Raw genomic sequence first — 18,770 nt, 5'->3', positions numbered from 1 at the left:
TGGTAAAGGGCTCACCTTGGTCACATATATGTGGTCGGGGTGGTGCTTGGCTGGCGTGAACATGAGAGTGATGCGCTCGTAGAGCTGGATGCCGGTGATTGACGTGACGCCCATGTAGAGGAAGATACCGAACAACACGGCCAGTGGAATGTGACGAAGCACATCTGTCATCACGAGGGACATGCCTATGGAAAGTCAAAAGTGAAAGGTACAATGTGTGACATCTAGGTTGCCTAGGGATCTGTAGGGTAGTCAATCTCGGTTAACCCAAGACTAATGTTAAACCAGAACTAAATGTTAACCACAAGTAAATGTTAAACCAAAACTAAATGTTAACCACAAGTAAATGTTAAACCAAAACTAAATGTTAAGCCACACGTAAATGTTAACCCACAACTAAATGTTAAGCAAGGACTAAATGTTAAATCACAACTAAATGTTAATCCAGAACAAAATGTTAATCCAAAACGAAATGCTAATCCAGAATTAGATGTTAAAACATAACTAAATGTTAACCAAAATGAAATGTTAACCAGAACAAAATGTTAACCAGCACTAAATGTTAACCCAGAACTAAATGTTAACCAGAACAAAATGTTAACCAGCACTAAATGTTAACCCAGAACTAAATGTTAACCAGAACAAAATGTTAACCAGAACTAAATGTTAACCCAGAACTACATTTTAATCCAGAACAAAAAATTGACAAGCTTTTTGTTCAGGTGGAACAGCAAACAGGAACATAAATACAAGGTTTGTTAGTTTTAATCACAGAGGAAGCCTTGTTATACACAGATAAATAACACATCTACAACCAGAGGAAGCCTTGTTATACACAGATAAATAACACCTCTACAACCAGAGGAAGCCTTGTATTACACAGATAAATAACACATCTACAACCAGAGGAAGCCTTGTTATACACAGATAAATAACACCTCTACAACCAGAGGAAGCCTTGTATTACACAGATAAATAACACATCTACAACCAGAGGAAGCCTTGTTATACACAGATAAATAACACCTCTACAACCAGAGGAAGCCTTGTATTACACAGATAAATAACACATCTACAACCAGAGGAAGCCTTGTTATACACAGATAAATAACACCTCTACAACCAGAGGAAGCCTTGTTATACACAGATAAATAACACCTCTACAACCAGAGGAAGCCTTGTTATACACAGATAAATAACACCTCTACAACCAGAGGAAGCCTTGTTATACACAGATAAATAACACCTCTACAACCAGAGGAAGCCTTGTTATACACAGATAAATAACACCTCTACAACCAGAGGAAGCATTGTTATACACAGATAAATAACATATCTACAACCAGACTGAAGTCACTGTCAACTCATTGTCTGTTTATTTTCCTATTTCTTGGTTTGCTTTCCATGTTAATTTCCCGAGTCCTGATTCAAAGACACCTCAGAATTGACCACTATATACTATGAGGAACACCTTCCTTCACATCACAACAACCACCCCAGGACCTAGATATCCAATCCAACCCTTTCCAGAACAACAGCATCCTCCTCACCCACGAGCACGGCGACTACAAGGCCTGTCAACCGCTGCTCCTTCACCTCCTGGATCACGGGCTTCTCGCCGGGCGCTGTGGCCTTGCTCATGACAGTAAGGGCGTTGACGTGCGTGACAGAGCGCACCGTGGCCGCGGTGAGCCAGGGCAGGCCTAAAAGAGGGCACATGGCGCCCAGCGTGACGATGAGCAGCAGGTCAAGGTGGAAGCCAGAGCCCTTGACCAGGCGACGTTCCTTCTTGCTGACGATGAGTCTGGGATGGGGGGAGAGGGGGGTAAGGGAGGTGTAAATAAACACTCCTGTACACACACACATACATACAGAAACACATTAGTGCAAAATCACACACACACACACACACACACACACATGCATAAACACAGACTATAAGTGCAAAATCACATACACAAACGTGAGCATGTTCACATACACACAAGAAAATGCACAGCACATATCCTTTATGTGTTCCAGGACACCACAGGTAGAAAGAAGCCCTATTTTCATGTTGTTATTTGTTGGTTATCGTTACACAGAGTATCTGGTTCTGTGCCTGTGATATGAAGATCGTAATTGTGTAACGTCTTTCCTCTTCACTTTACTACAATCTGATTGGTTAATTCAAGCGATGGATCAGATGTCTGTTGGTTAACACTAAAAGTCAAGGATATGTTTTGTACAATTCTACAAAGTCCTCGATAAAAAAGTTGGCCTGTTTTAGTTTCCGTTACAATAAAAACATTACAGTGTAATCCATTTGATCAACTTTATTTGTATATTTGATTGGTAATAGAGTTATAGAAATAAATAAAGTCCAGTTACAGATTCTTCTGACAAAGTAGAAATGAAAAAAGATAATAATAACTTAACCAGCCAGGTGAAGTGATTTGCCGTATTCCAAAACAAAAGAATCAGTGCATGAACAATTGTAAAGGATGAATTGCATGAATAAATATTCTGAAGCGGTTGCGAAGCAGGGTCTCTCTAAAGCGGTTGCGTGGCAGGGTCTCTCTGAAGAGGTTAGGAGGCAGGGTCTCTCTGAAGCGGTTGCGTGGCATGGTCTCTCTGAAGCGGTTGCGTGGCAGGGTCTCTCTGAAGAGGTTAGGTGGCAGGGTCTCTCTGAAGAGGTTAGGTGGCAGGGTCTCTCTGAAGAGGTTAGGTGGCAGGGTCTCTCTGAAGAGGTTAGGTGGCAGGGTCTCTCTGAAGAGGTTAGGTGGCAGGGTCTGTCTGAAGCGGTTACGAGGCAGGGTCTCTCTGAAGCGGTTACGAGGCAGGGCCTCTCTGAAGCGGTTACGAGGCAGGGCCTCTCTGAAGCGGTTACGTGGCACGGTCTCTATTGCGCGGTTGCGTGGCACGGTCTCTCTGAAGCGGTTAGGAGGCAGGGTCTCTCTGAAGCGGTTACGTGGCACGGTCTCTCTGAAGCGGTTACGAGGCAGGGTCTCTCTGAAGCGGTTACGAGGCAGGGTCTCTCTGAAGCGGTTACGAGGCAGGGCCTCTCTGAAGCGGTTACGAGGCAGGGCCTCTCTGAAGCGGTTGCGTGGCAGGGTCTCTCTGAAGCGGTTACGAGGCAGGGTCTCTCTGAAGCGGTTGCGTGGCACGGTCTCTCTGAAGCGGTTAGGAGGCAGGGTCTTTCTGAAGCAGTTACGTGGCACGGTCTCTCTGAAGCGGTTACGAGGCAGGGTCTCTCTGAAGCGGTTACGAGGCAGGGTCTCTCTGAAGCGGTTACGAGGCAGGGTCTCTCTGAAGCGGTTGCGTGGCACGGTCTCTCTGAAGCGGTTACGAGGCAGGGTCTCTCTGAAGCGGTTACGAGGCATGGTCTCTCTGAAGCGGTTGCGAGACAGGGTCTCTCTGAAGCGGTTGCGTGGCATGGTCTCTCTGAAGCGGTTGCGTGGCAGGGTCTGTCTGAAGAGCTTGCGAGACAGGGTCTCTCTGAAGCGGTTGCATGGCAGGGACTCTCTGAAGCGGTTGCGAGACAGGGTCTCTCTGAAGCGGTTGCGAGACAGGGTCTCTCTGAAGCGGTTGCGAGGCATGGTCTCTCTGAAGCGGTTGCGAGGCATGGTCTCTCTGAAGCGGTTGCGTGGTAGGGTCTGTCTGAAGAGCTTGCAAGACAGGATCTCTCTGAAGCAGTTGCGAGACAGGGTCTCTCTGAAGCGGTTGCATGGCAGGGACTCTCTGAAGCGGTTGCGAGACAGGGTCTCTCTGAAGCGGTTGCGAGACAGGGTCTCTCTGAAGCGGTTGCGAGGCATGGTCTCTCTGAAAAAGTCCACCCCATACCTATCAGACCATAATGACTCCACATCATGCTCGGACATACAAGAGTGCAATAAATGCTTTGAGTTCATCCATAGACATGTCCCATGTACTGTTTCCTTTTCTGTGTGCATGAACAACAGTACAATCTCATGTACAATCTCTCACATCTGCATGTCACATAAACTCGCCACTCTTTTCTACCCAAACCGTACCACCCCCCCAGATTCCTGTCTCACTGTACCATCCCTCCCAGACTCCTGTCTCACCATATCATCCCTCCAAGACTCCTGTCTCACCGTGCCATCCCTCCCAAACTCCTGTCTCATCGTGCCATCCCTCACAGACTCCTGTCTCACCGTGCCATCCCTCCCAGACTCCTGTCTCACCGTGCCATCCCTCCCAGACTCCTGTCTCACCGTGCCATCCCTTCCAGACTCCTGTATCATCGTACCATCCCTCCCAGACTCCTGTCTCACCGTGGCAGTTGGGATCACCGTCTCAGTTGGCTCTGTTCTGGTTTTTCTGCGGCGAGGCTCAGGCTTCGGAGGCAGAGGCTTGAAGTCAACATCAGAATCAGATGAAGACTCTTCATCAGCAATGTCGATTTCAAGATCAATATCTGATCCTTCATCCGACTCCAAATCCAACTCAACAAAATTCTGCAGCATTTGCAATGCTGTCAGTGGGTTCATTCGTTTGGTTGGGCTTGCCATTGTGAACTACACACATTGTGTTGTACTTAGTGTCTGATTTGACTCATTGAGGGGAAATTTAACACTTTTTTCCAGCCTTTTATAATAAAATAATTAGACCGCCCACAACATCCACAATTCTTCATCATCATTAAACTTTTGGTCTAAATTCAATCACTGTCTTCCCCCTCCTCATCATTCAGTTCATTGAAGTCACATGCACCATTATACGTTTCTATTGCCCATTCATCCGGAATAGCATATTTTAATTTAAAGTTTATTATGTTACTAGTTTTTGCTTAGTAGGCAGAGCAATGCTGCCGTGCGAGTGGTCATGTGCTGAATGCATGGACAGCACGGATATTCTTGGAAAAGGTGACATTTGGAAATAGTGCTGCACCTCCTGAATTCTGAGAATTATTTGACAAAGGTAAGTGTAATAGAAACTGCAGAATATGCTAACAGAATACAGGCTAACTCTTATTATGTGTGAAATTAGTTTCGATTGGCCGGCTGTGCAGCTTGACTGGCATCGTTTGTGTCCTGCTCATCAACTTGGATAGAGTCAAGGATTTTGCATTATTCTAAAGGCATATTGCAACACATAGCATGTTTTCATTTCACTTACAATACATTTGATTAGTAATAGAATTATAGTAAATAAAAGTCCCATAATAACTTTTTATGAATTAAAACAGAGAATGGTATCAACCCACAAGACCTGCGGTCAAATAACTTGCTGCTGATGAATAGGCATAACACAAACTCATCAGTACACTATTGTCTTTCTAAATTAAATCAACCTCTTTCCCCTCCTTGTCATTCAGTTATTCCTAATTTAAATTACATTTTGACGTAAGATGCACAATTATCACCCATTCACCCATTTGTCATTCATTCAGTGAGGAGAGAGAGACACATTAGCGCCTGGCTGAGTTTCAACGTCTTACAGCACATTGTCTTGGAGACTGGCTGGGTACCAACGTCCTACAGCACATTGTCATGGAGCCTGGCTGGGTATCAACGTCCTACAGCACATTGTCTTGGAGCCTGGCTGGGTACCAACGTCCTACAGCACATTGTCTTGGAGCCTGGCTGGGTTTCAACGTCCTACAGCACAATGTCTTGGAGACTGGCTGGCTGGGTACCAACGTCCTACAGCACATTGTCTTGGAGCCTGGCTGGGTACCAACGTCCTACAGCACATTGTCTTGGAGCCTGGCTGGGTACCAACGTCCTACAGCACATTGTCTTGGAGCCTGGCTGGGTACCAACGTCCTACAGCACATTGTCTTGGAGCCTGGCTGGGTTTCAACGTCCTACAGCACATTGTCTTGGAGCCTGGCTGGGTACCAACGTCCTACAGCACATTGTCTTGGTGCCTGGCTTGGTACCAACGTCCTACAGCACATTGTCTTGGAGCCTGGCTGGGTACCAACGTCCTACAGCACATTGTCTTGGAGCCTGGCTGGGTACCAACGTCCTACAGCACATTGTCTTGGAGCCTGGCTGGGTACCAACGTCCTACAGCACATTGTCATGGAGCCTGGCTGGGTATCAACGTCCTACAGCACATTGTCTTGGAGACTGGCTGGGTACCAACGTCCTACAGCACATTGTCTTGGAGCCTGGCTGGGTTTCAACGTCCTACAGCACAATGTCTTGGAGCCTGGCTGGGTACCAACGTCCTACAGCACATTGTCTTGGAGCCTGGCTGGGTACCAACGTCCCACAGCACATTGTCTTTGAGGCTGGCTGGGTACCAACGTCCTACAGCACATTGTCTTGGAGCCTGGCTGGGTACCAACGTCCTACAGCACATTGTCTTGGAGCCTGGCTGGGTACCAACGTCCCACAGCACATTGTCTTGGAGCCTGGCTGGGTACCAACGTCCTACAGCACATTGTCATGGAGCCTGGCTGGGTACCAACGTCCTACAGCACAATGTCTTGGAGACTGGCTGGCTGGGTACCAACGTCCTACAGCACATTGTCTTTGAGCCTGGCTGGGTACCAACGTCCTACAGCACATTGTCTTGGAGCCTGGCTGGGAACCAACGTCCCACAGCACATTGTCTTGGAGCCTGGCTGAGTACCAAATCAAAACTTTATTTGCCCATGCGCGGAATACAACAAGTGTAGACCTTACCATGAAATTCTTACTTACAAGCCCATAACCAACAGTGCAGTTCAAGAAGAGTTAAGAAAATATTGACCAAATAAAATAAAGTGAAAAATAATCATAAAAAGTAAGACAAAAAGAATAACAATAACGTGGCTATATACAGGGGGCACCGGTACCGAGTCAGTGTGGAGGCTATATACAGGGGGCACCGGTACCGAGTCAGTGTGGAGGCTATATACAGGGGGCACCGGTACCGAGTCAGTGTGGAGGCTATATACAGGGGGCACCGGTACCGAGTCAGTGTGGAGGCTATATACAGGGGGCACCGGTACCGAGTCAGTGTGCGGGGGTACAGGTTAGTTGAGGTAATTTGTACATGTAGGTAGGAGGGAAGTGACTATGCATAGATAACAAACAGTGAGTAGCAGCAGTGTACAAAAAGGGGGGGTCAATGTAAATTGTCCGGTGGCGATTTTATTAATTGTTCAGCAGTCTTATGGCTTGGGGGTAGAAACTGTTGAGGAGCCTTTTGGTCTGAGACTTGGCGCTCCGGTACCACTTGCCGTGTGGTAGCAGAGAAAACAGTCTATAACTTTGGTGACCGGAGGCTTTGACAATTTTATGGGCTTTCCTCTGACACCGTCTATTATATAGGTCCTGGATGGCAGGGAGCTTGGCCCCAGTGATGTACTGGGCCGTGTGCACAACCCTCTGTTGCGCCTTACACATGCCGAGCAGTTGCTATAACAGGCGGTCATGCAACTGGTCAGGATGCTCTCGATGGTGCAGCTGTATAACTTTTTGAGAATCTGGGGACCCATGCCAAATCTTTTCAGTCTCCTGAGGGGGAAAAGGTTTTGTCGTGCCCTCTTCATTACTGTCTTGGTATTTTTGGACTATGATGGTTCGTTGGTGATGTGGACACCAAAGGAACTTGAAACTCTCGACCCACTACAGCCCCGTCAATGTTAATGGGGGCCTGTTCGGCACACCTTTTCCTGTAGTCCACGATCAGCTCCTTAGTCTTGTGCACATTGAGGGAGAGGTTGTTGTCCTGGCACCACACTGCCAGTTCTCTGACCTCCCAATAGGCCGTCTCATCGTTGTCGGTGACCAGGCCTACCACTGTTGTGTCGTTAGCAAACTTAATGATGGTGTTGTAGTCGTATTTGGCCATGCAGTTGTGGGTGAACAGGGAGTACAGGAGGGGACTAAGTACATACCCCTGAGGGGCCCCAGTGTTAAGGGTCATGGTGGCACACGTGTTTTTTGCCTACCCTTACCACCTGGGGGCGTTTTGTCCAGGTGAGAAAGGGCAGTGTGGAGTGCGATTGAGATTACGTCATCTGTGGATCTGTTGGGGCAGTATGCGAATTGGAGTGGATCTAGGGTGTCCGGGAGGATGCTGTTGATGTGAGCCATGACCAGCCTTTCAAAGCACTTCATGGCTACCGACGTGAGTGCCACGGAAGATAATCATTTAGGCAGGTGACCTTCGCTTCCTTGGGAAAAGGGACTATGGTGGTCTGCTTGAAACATGTAGGTATTACAGACTCGGCCAGGGAGAGGTTGAAAATGTCAGTGAAGACACTTGACAGTTGGTCCACGCATGCTTTGAGAACATGTCCTGGTAATCTGTCTGGCCCAGCTGCTTTGTGAATCTTAACCTGTTTAAAGGTTTTGTTCACATCGGCTACTGAGAGTATTATCACACAGTCATCCAGAACAGCTGGTGCTCTCGTGCATGCTTCATTGTTGCTTTTCTCGAAGCAAGCATAAAAGGCATTTAGCTAATTTGGTAAGCTCACGTCACTGGGCAGCTCGCGTCTGGGTTTCCCTTTGTAGTCCGTAATAGAGCCAGAGCCGGTGTGGTAGGATTATATCTTAATCCTGTCTTGACGCTTTACTTGTTCGATGGTTCGTCTGAGGACATAGTGGGATTTCTTATAAGCGTCCGGATTAGTCTCCCGCTCCTTGAAAGCAGCAGCTCTAGCCTTTAGCTCAATACCAACGTCCTACAGCACATTGTCTTGGAGCCTGGCGGGGTACAGTTGAAGTGGGGAGTTTACATACACTTAGGTTGGAGTCATTAAAACTAGTTTTTCAACCACTCCACAAACTTCTTGTTAACAAACTATAATTTTGGCAAGTCAGTAAGGATATCTACTTTGTGCATGACACAGGTAATTTTTCCAACAATTGCTTACAGACAGATTATTTAACTTATAATTCACTGTATTACAATTCCAGTTGGTCAGAAGTTTACATACACTAAGTTGACTGTGCCTTTAAACAGCTTGGAAAATTCCAGAAAATTATGTCCTGGTTTAGAAGTTTCTGATAGGCTAATTGAAATCATTTGAGTCAATTGGAGGTGTACCTGTGGATGTATTTCAAGGCCTACCTTCAAACGCAGTGCCTCTTTGCTTGACATCATGGTAAAATCAAAAGAATTCAGCCAAGACCTCAGAAAAAAAATTGTAGACTTCCACAAGTCTGGTACATCCTTGGAAACAACTTCAAAACGCCTGAAGGTACCACGTTCATCTGTACAAACAATAGTACAGAAGTATAAACACCATGGGACCACGCAGCCGTCATACTGCTCAGGAAGGAGACGCGTTGTCTCCTAGAGTTGAACGTACTTTGGTGCGAAAAGTGCAAATCAATCCCAGTACAACAGCAAAGGACCTTGTGAAGTTGCTGGAGGAAACAGGTACAAAAATATCTATATCCACAGTAAAACAAGTCCTATATCGACATAACCTGAAAGGCCGCTCAGCAAGGAAGAAGCCACTGCTCCAAAACCGCCATATAAAAGCCAGACTACGGTTTGCAACTGCACATGGGGACAAGATCGTACTTTTTGGAGAAATGTCCTCTGGTCTGATGAAACAAAAATAGAACTGTTTGGCCATAATGACCATCGTTATGTTTGGAGGAAAAAGGGGGATGCTTGCAAGCTGAAGAACACCCTCCCAACCGTGAAGCACGGGGGTGGCAGCTTTGCTGCAGGAGGGACTGGTGCACTTCACAAAATCGATGGCAACATGAGGTAGGAAAATTATGTGGATATATTGAAGCAACATCTCAAGACATCAGTAAGGAAGTTAAAGCTTGGTCGCAAATGGGTCTTCCATTTGGACAATGACCCCAAACATACTTCCAAAGTTGTGGCAAAATGGCTTAAGGACAACAAAGTCAAGGTATTGTAGTGGCCATCACAAAGCCCTGACCTCAATTCCATAGAAAATTTGTGGGCAGAACTGAAAAAGTGTGTGCAAGCAAGGTGGCCTAGAATCCTGACTCAGTTACACCAGCTCTGTCAGGAGGAATGGGCCAAAATTCACCCAACTTATTGTGGGAAGCTTGTGGAAGGCTACCCGAAACGTTTGACCCAAGTTAAACAATTTAAAGGCAATGCTACCAAATACTAATTGAATGTATGTAAACTTCTGACCCACTGGGAATAGGATGAAAGAAATAAAAGCTGAAATAAATCATTCGCTCTACTATTTTTCTGACATTTCACATTCTTAAAATAAAGTGGTGATCCTATCTGACCTAAAACAGGGAATTTTTACTGGGATTAAATGTCAGAAATTGTGAAAAACTGAGTTTAAATGTAGTTGGCTAAGGTGTATGTAAACTTTCGACTTCAACTGTATGCATGAGCCAACCTGTATCCTGATCACAAGCTGATCTAGTCTAACACATCTGACAGGCACCACCATACGGATTGACACTCTCTTCACTGAACAAAAGTGAACTGTTTTACCATAGCAACCTGCAACACTTACGAGGTGATCTGTGTCTCCATGAAGATGAGGATGAAGACGAGGAGGGCGGGCACCACCGATGCCCCCATCATCCACGCGGGGAAGGGCTTGAGGTCGCCGAACGGACTGATGAACCAGCCCCGCTTGTCAGGAGACGTGACTGAGAAACCAGACGGTACATTCAGCTTCTGTAAAACCCCAAGCGACAGGAACAGGACCAGTTGTTATGACGAGGAAGTACAGGAGAGTTGGTTGTGAGAGACGTTATTTAAATATTCAATGTGTTAGTGGTGTGTGAGTTAGGGCGTGTAGTTATCAGGGATGGAGTGGAGCCTTTAGATATCTGTACGGATAGATGTAGGAGTTAGTTGTCATGGTTACCTGGGTATATGTGTCGGGGACGGAGTAACTCAACAGTACAGAGAACAGGATGGAGATGGGGATGCCAAAGTCTCCGATGATTCTTCTGGCCTTGGGGGATCACATGATAAAAGTGAATTCTTCACATCATAGGGTCACTTGCAGAGATCATATAGGCCTAAAACAGGAAATTCATACTGCATCCATAACACTTCAAGTTTTTTGTGATCAAATTGTTATTGTAATTTGTAAGACAGATACACATAGACAAAAATTTGACATGAGCCCATAGAAAACACATGAGGGGTTTCTGAGAAAATGGCTGCGATAGGTTACCTTCCCGCCCAGGAATCGACTGTTGCGCAATTTCCTAAGGAAGTAGGCCACAAAGAAGGTACCAAGCATGAGGATGAAAGACAGCAGGGCCGTGTTGGGTTGGTTTAGGATGGGGCCGTGGGGGTCTGTGGGGTTGGTGAACTCCATGCCGGGAAGGCCAAAGGCAGGCGGGTAGCTTCTCATCAGAGGATGCTCCTGGAATACCTGTAAAAAGCAAAAATACCCATGTCACAGTCAAATGGACGGATCCCATGCAACCAGCTGGGACTTACCATAAAATGATTTATTTGAATTTCAGTGATTATTATATGCCAAATACCACATCTGGTCAATTTGATCTATTCTATTATTTTCCAAAGAACAACAAAGTTACAGCCCCTTAGACTGTCGTCATGTAAAACATTGTCTACTGGTTGTACCTTGATGAGCTTGGAGAAGGTCTCGTAGATGAAGATGAGTGAGATGAGGAAGGCAAATATTTCCTGGGTGAAGGGTGAGATGTATTTAACCAAGAAGCTTCCCTCGGCCGCCACTATCAACAGCACTATAAAGACGAGCCAGAAGCCGATCCACACCCGGCCCGTCAGGTACTCAAAGCCCTGGGCCTGGCAGAACTGAGGGTGGAAAAGGGAGGGAGGGTTAAATAGATGTTTAATCTTTTACTGCAGAGGGCTAAATCAGGGTTACACAGAGTGTTTCTTGGTAGTCTTAAACAAATCTACCTTGAAACAAAAGTATACACCTCACACATATGGTTTTTGCCTTAGAATAAAGAAGACACATGTACCACATCAGATATAGAGTTGAAATGTATTACATTTTAAATGTGCATCCCAAAATTACACTTTACATACAGCACAGAAGACTGAAATATAACAAAACAGTTTGACATAGAAACACCTTTCAGCGGGTTTAAAAAGATATTGTTTATTATTTCTGATAAAATGTATAACATTCCACCCATGAGGCCACTAGGTCGTTTGACTGCAGGAGAGGGCTATTAGGCTCAGAATAGGAGAAAATAGGTTTTCAAATGGAACATGAACTTTCCTAACGTTGTCATGACAATTTTTTTAATGCATAAAATGACTGTGATTTTTGGATGGATTATAATCTACCATCGCCATGCTGTAAATATGTTTCTGTTCAGGCACCTTGTAGAAGGCCTCCTCAAACACCAGCAGGGGTCCTGAGAAGCCGATGATGAGGAGGGGCTGTCCAGCCATCAGAGAGAAAAGTACCCCCAGAGTCGCTGTGGAGATGATGAGCTCAGACACTCCCATCATGCCCTCTGTTTTCTCTCCTGTTTAAATGGAAAGGCAGAAGGATATTGACAGACAGTTTTAAACTTCCTCTCATTCAGTAACAGCTACTTTCTAATTAATGAGAACACTGTACAGTAACAATAAACGAATCAGTATCTAAAACCTACAGTGACATGTACAGTAGAGATACAAGGAAATGGTGATGCCCAGCTAGCTAGGTCGTCCACAAATGTTTTTCCAAATTTGAGGATCTATCAAGCTAGCTGGTTATTTAGCTAGCTAGCTCTTTATGGAGTACACATCCTCTTAGGACAGATAGCAAACATGTCATTGTTTGTTCTGACAAGTCAGTCAATCACATTCTTGAGATAGAAGAAAAACAATTATTGTGGGCATGAGCCCCCATGCTCTCTTACCCAGCAGCCCCCCAAAGGTGATTGTGGGTGAGAGGGCGGCGAAGTAGATGAAGATGACGGCGGCGATGCACTGTGAGTCCAAGGCGTCCTTGATGTCGCTGGCGTAGCGCGGGTAGCGCCGCCTGATGTCATGGATGAAGCCTCCAAAGGGGATGCCCGACCTCTTCATGGGGTCCACCTCCTGATCCTCCTCATCTTCCTGCTCATCCTGGCTCACCTCTGTAGTGCGGTTTGGACAGACAGACAGACTTGCACATTCATTCATTCTACTTGCACATTCATCTTCTGCACATCTATCGCTCCAGTGGTTAATTGCTAAATTGTAATTATTTCGCCACTATGGAATATTTATTGCCTTACCTCCCTAATCTTACTACATTTGCACACACTGTATATAGACTTTCTATTGTGTTATTGACTGTACGTTTGTTTATCCCATGTGTAACTCTGTGTTGTTTGTGTCGCACTGCTTTGCTTTATCTTGGCCAGGTCGCAGTTGTAAATGAGAACTTGTTCTCAACTGGCCTACCTGGTTAAATAAAGGTGAATTTAAAAAAAGATTTCAATTAAAAAGACAGGCAGGCAGGCAGACAGACAGACAGAAACTTATGCCTGTGATTCTCAATCTAGTCTTGGGACCCTAAACGGGTACATATGTGCTTCACACATAAGGTATCGGCTGAATAAATGAATGGTCTTAGAAAATATACCCTTATTGTTATATATGGACTGTATGAATCCAAAAAATCCCAAAATAAAAAGTAATTAAAACAATCAATCAAAGACATTATAATCACCTTTGGTCTCCTGGTCTGTCCAGGGGGTGGTGTGGGTCTTGATGTTCTCTCTCTCCTTCCTCTTGCGCAGCATCTGCTTCTGGAAGGAGGCCACTGTCTTCAGCAGGTCCTTGCCTTCCACGTCCGACGGGGGGATGACGATGCTGCAGTCCAAGAACTCATTAATGCCGTTCAGCAGGTCCTGCCGGTCGTCCGCAAAGTAGGCCACCTCGTGGAAGTTCTGGGGAGGTTTTTAAAGAGATGGGCAATGGTCTGTAAGATCTTGAAGAACTGATTCCCTGACCCAGATTTAGCCTAGTTCTTGACTTGGAAGCACTTTCAATGGAGGTTGATTACTGATGATTTTTCTGTCCAGGACTAGTTTTAATCTGACTCCGGGAAACCAGCCCTGAATGTTTGTACTATTGGTACCATTTACAGCTCAGAGGAATTAGGGAAAAAGTTGTGACATTTTTTTTCTTCCAGGTTGGCTACCTTGTCAGACATGAGGGTGGAGAAGGAGCGTCCAATCTCATGGTAGTCCATGTTGGACTGAGCGGGTCCAAGCAGTGCAAAGAGGAAACGGACCGGCACCGGCACCTCCAGGACCGACTCCAGCAGGACCGCCTCACTCAGCCTGATGAAGGCCATGGCTGGCTGCTCCAGGAACTCCACGCAACCTGAGGAATGACACACAGTGGAGGATCTCTGGGAACAATGCTTGTGCTGATGGGTGATGGCTAACAAAGGCAAGTTAGGCTAACAATGCATGGACTGGATATATCCAAGGGCAGCTATTTTGTTTGAGAAATCAAACAAATCTATCACTGTCAGGGGAGAGGTGAGTTGTGCCAGCTAGAAATTAAATGAATTGGTATACAGGGTTCACCCCAGGATTTTTGAACAAGGTGGTACTGCTGAGTACGGCGGGGGGTGGAGGCGGTGACTGGAGAGGGGGAGTGATTCAGAGATTTTAGTTTTTTTTAACACCTATAACTAACTGCCATTTCCTGCAATCTAGAGCAAAAAAAATACTTTATTAAAGGTATGGTGCATGGCCTTAAATGATAACAAATAAAGTTAAAAAATATATATATATATAAAAAAATATATATATATATATATATATTTGACATAGTGGCACAGCCAGTCCACAAGGTGACGCAGCGCCACGCTTGCATTCTTTGGGGAGAACCCTGGTACACAACGCCTTAGGCCTATCACGTGAACGGAAAAAGTCAATATTTACAAATGTAGCCTGGAAATACATGTACATCCAAAACACACGCAACATACATTCAGACACACACATACAAACACACACACAAATACACACATCACACACTCCTGCACACATGCTTGCAAATAGGCACCCGCACCATCGCCCACACGCACACACTCCTTAAGCTTACCCACTAAGACCACAGTTGCTTCTGCGTCCTTGGGAATCTTGGCTAGGAGTTTTGTGTGTTTGGTAACCTGTTGTTGGAGAGCCATCGGCAGGGGGGGATGGAGTGATTTCTGATGTGATAAACCAGACAAACGTTAACAGGTGGGTAAAAGATAAACTTCAGAATTTATTTCATGTTAAGCCTGTGGCATGTGCTAACACAAAGCTTTTACCAGACATTCACAGCAAATGCACAGGCTCTTTCCTTGGCCTCAGTTGGTCCAAAGCTCACATTTATAAAAAAAAAAAAAAAAAAGGCTACGTTTGTCAATTTTACTGACTGTTATGAACCTCGAACAGTCGAACAGTGAAACAGTCGAACAGTGAATATCAGTATTTTATAGCATACACCAGGGGTCGGCTAAATGCCCGTGAGGGATTTTTTTTTTGTCCCCACAAAGTTTTTGTCATAAACAAGACTGTAAAATAACTGTAAAATCACCAAGAATTCAGCAAAAAATATATATATGAATTCTTGGTGATTTTACAGTGATTTTCCAGTCTTGTTTATGACAAAAACTTTGTGGGGACAAACAAAGAAACATACGTGATCATGTCTCAATGTAATCAAGTTATGAATTTTTTGTTATTTTCAAATACAATCTCTTTTTGAGCTTAGTTGGGATCAATTTGCAGAGTACAAAATATTATAATTATGTTTCGGCCCCCATGACCATCCACTCCGCAAAGATCGGCCCGAAGCTGAATCTAGTCGTCTACCCCTGACATACAGAAATCGACAAAGTGACAAAGGTACGAAATGGTAAAATCCCTTTTAAATGTTTTTAATACGACTGGAGTTATTGATTTTTATGAGTTGTATGACATTTTCCAACGTTTCAAGCCACGGGGCACATTACAGTTTCACAGTCAAGAAGTTTTAACAAGGAGCACCTCTGTAAGCTGACTAAGAACCTAATTCGCCACATGTGGAGTGGCTAATAGGAGCTTTCTTTCTGTTTCCAATTCCAAGAACTATCTGTGTTTCTCTGTTTCCCACCGTGGCTGCATTACTGTACTAGCCGCATATATCTGATGTTTTAGCACACTCGATAATGCCCTCAAACTCAACTCTGGACCTCAAAGCCAGTTCCACTGCTTTTTTAAATTGTTTCCCTCTAATCAGGGACATATTTACACTTGGGACACCATGTGGGTGTACTTAATGATCAGGTAGAAGATAAAACCAGCAGGCTGTGGACTTCGTAGGGTCAGGGTTGAATACCCCTGGCCTAATGTATGTTATAGACAGGTGTATATAATGGGGTCAAAATAGAATAGGATATGACATTTCAAGATGGAATGTATGTAATATCCTCCATGTCTCAGAACTTGTAATCATCTATTGGACAAGGCTATTGAGCCACGAAGCAGTGTAGTATGTCCATCTGAAGGACGATTCAGGCGTGTGACTCAGATGCAGACACACATATAAAATTACAATTGTCTCCGCAACTCTAACTGTACTGGACCACAACTGTAAACATCCATCTCCACTCCAGCCGACTGTTTAAGATGAAGAACTACTGGGCTCTATTCAATCCGTATAATGGAAGTTCAGCGTTACAGCCGTGATTGGCAATGTTCCCGCGTTAGTGCAGACAGCATTCAAGGTAAATGCTGCCTATGTCGGCTCATTCTGAAATGACCTTTACATTTCTATCGCACAATCTGTAACACTTCAGTGATCCAGATGACCCTTAGATCACTTTATTGGTCAATTGCACACTAATTGAAATTTGACTGCTTTTAAACCAAAAGACACACCTACATTCTTAACTAGGCAAGTCAGTTAAGAACATATTCTTATTTTCAATGACGGCCTAGGAACAGTGGGTTAACTGCCTTGTTCAGGGGCAGAACGACAGATTTTGTACCTTGTCAGCTCAGGGATTTGATCTTGCAACCTTTCGGTTGCTAGTCCAATGTTCTAACAACTAGGCTACGCTGCTGCCCCACATACTGCACGGTCGGAACTAGAAGCACAAGCATTTCGCTACACTCGCATTAACATCTGCTAACCATGTGTATGTGACCAATACAATTTGATTTGATTTGATATACAGGTTTTGGAGAGGTGCGTGGGGCTGCCACACTGGGCACACTAACCACTAGGCTGCCCGTCTAACCACTAGGCTGCCCGTCTAACCACTAGGCTGCCCGTCTGACCACTAGGCTGCCCGTCTGACCACTAGGCTGCCCGTCTGACCACTAGGCTGCCCGTCTGACCACTAGGCTGCCCGTCTGACCACTAGGCTGCCCGTCTAACCACTAGGCTGCCCGTCTAACCACTAGGCTGCCTGCTGGACAAAATGAAATAAAGAGCAACATTCTTCCTAAGCAGCACCCAAGCAGCCTCTAAGCAGCATCCAAGCAGCATCCAAGCAGCCTCCAAGCAGCAACCAAGCAGCCTCCAAGCAGCAACCAAGCAGCCTCCAAGCAGCATCCAAGCAGCCTCCAAGCAGCAACCAAGCAGCCTCCAAGCAGCATCCAAGCAGCCTCTAAGCAGCACCCAAGCAGCCGCCAAGCAGCCTCTAAGCAGCCTCCAAGCAGCCTCCAAGCAGCCTCCAAGCAGCACCCAAGCAGCATCCATCTCCACACAAGCCTATAGATGTGCACTAAACTAAACAGACAAGCTCACAAACACATCTCTGCTCTGCTGCTTCTTTTCATGGTGGAGGACCTCTGTAGGATCTTCAGCCACTAGGGGCACCGTGGTGTCGGGAACGTGGTTGTGGTTGCGTTGGAAGCTGCCGTGAAGGCTTTTAGTAGATTGGTTGCGATGGAAAAGGCCCTCTTTTTCGTCGTTGGGGTGGCTGGAAGCAGGAGATACAGGAGGTTGTATTACATTAACAGCATGGGGCTGGGAGAGGGACACAATGCAATAGGATTGGAACTTCATGAAGGTTGTTATACTCTATAATGTGTTATAAGTTGGTGAGTGGCTGATAGGTTATTCAGACAGAAAGGAAAGGAAACAGAAAGGGAACAATCCTCCATACATACTGTCCAACAGCTCTTACAGCATATGGGCTCCACTGGATTGTAATGGGTGTGTCCCTGTTAACAAAGACACTGCAGTGTGTGTGTGTGTGTGTGTGTGTGTGTGTGTGTGTGTGTGTGTGTGTGTGTGTGTGTGTGTGTGTGTGTGTGTGTGTGTGTGTGTGTGTGTGTGTGTGTGTGTGTGTGTGTGTGTGTGAGCAGGCTCCTCACAACACACAGACAGTTTGATCACACTCCCGCTCCAACCCAAAGGTGACATCACCACCATCATTAGGTCCGTTTGCTCTCGTTACCCGCCTCCCGAGTTGGACACAAAAGCGCAACAAAACAAAGGAACAAGGTGTGACACCACACCGGATTGTGCTCAGGCAGCGCCCAGACTGAGTAAGCCATGAGCTAAATTCTACAGCCACCTTGATGTCTTTCTTTCCACATCATCAATTCCTATGTTGAACTGGCTCAGCCAATTAGACAGCTTTTTCCCATGGAAAGCAGCTGGTGACATGGTGGGAAACGTTGCCGAAAGGTTTCAACTGATGGGGTGTGTGTGACGAGGCCTGGTGGCGTGGGTGTTGATCGCCGTCTGTTATGTGTGTGTGTATATGTGTGTGTGTGTGTGTGTGTGTGTGTGTGTGTGTGTGTGTGTGTGTGTGTGTGTGTGTGTGTGTGTGTGTGTGTGTGTGTGTGTGTGTGTGTGTGTGTGTATGCTGCACATACAGTGAATCTCTCTGAAGGTTGACAGAGGTGCCACCTGGCCCAGGTTGCTCT

General features: G+C 45.6%; 1 protein-coding gene across 1 annotated transcript in view; it reads right to left on the bottom strand.

The window, feature by feature from the left end:
• Positions 1–18,770, bottom strand: part of LOC120058527 (anion exchange protein 3-like) — a 56,134-nt gene that overhangs the window by 9,829 nt on the left and 27,535 nt on the right. The window contains exons 8-19 of the mRNA XM_039007249.1: positions 17,641–17,815; positions 14,962–15,070; positions 14,045–14,229; positions 13,571–13,790; positions 12,774–12,992; positions 12,247–12,395; positions 11,512–11,706; positions 11,093–11,296; positions 10,778–10,867; positions 10,418–10,584; positions 1,551–1,804; positions 16–185 (exon numbers count right to left, since the gene is read on the bottom strand). Coding sequence (XP_038863177.1) covers positions 16–185; positions 1,551–1,804; positions 10,418–10,584; positions 10,778–10,867; positions 11,093–11,296; positions 11,512–11,706; positions 12,247–12,395; positions 12,774–12,992; positions 13,571–13,790; positions 14,045–14,229; positions 14,962–15,070; positions 17,641–17,815 — 2,137 coding nt within the window. The remainder of the gene's footprint in view (positions 1–15; positions 186–1,550; positions 1,805–10,417; positions 10,585–10,777; positions 10,868–11,092; positions 11,297–11,511; positions 11,707–12,246; positions 12,396–12,773; positions 12,993–13,570; positions 13,791–14,044; positions 14,230–14,961; positions 15,071–17,640; positions 17,816–18,770) is intronic.

Source organism: Salvelinus namaycush, chromosome 13, assembly GCF_016432855.1.
Source record: "Salvelinus namaycush isolate Seneca chromosome 13, SaNama_1.0, whole genome shotgun sequence".
Taxonomy (NCBI): domain Eukaryota; kingdom Metazoa; phylum Chordata; class Actinopteri; order Salmoniformes; family Salmonidae; genus Salvelinus; species Salvelinus namaycush.
The sequence above is the reverse complement of the archived record's forward strand: the minus strand, read 5'-3'. Positions and strand labels throughout refer to the sequence as shown.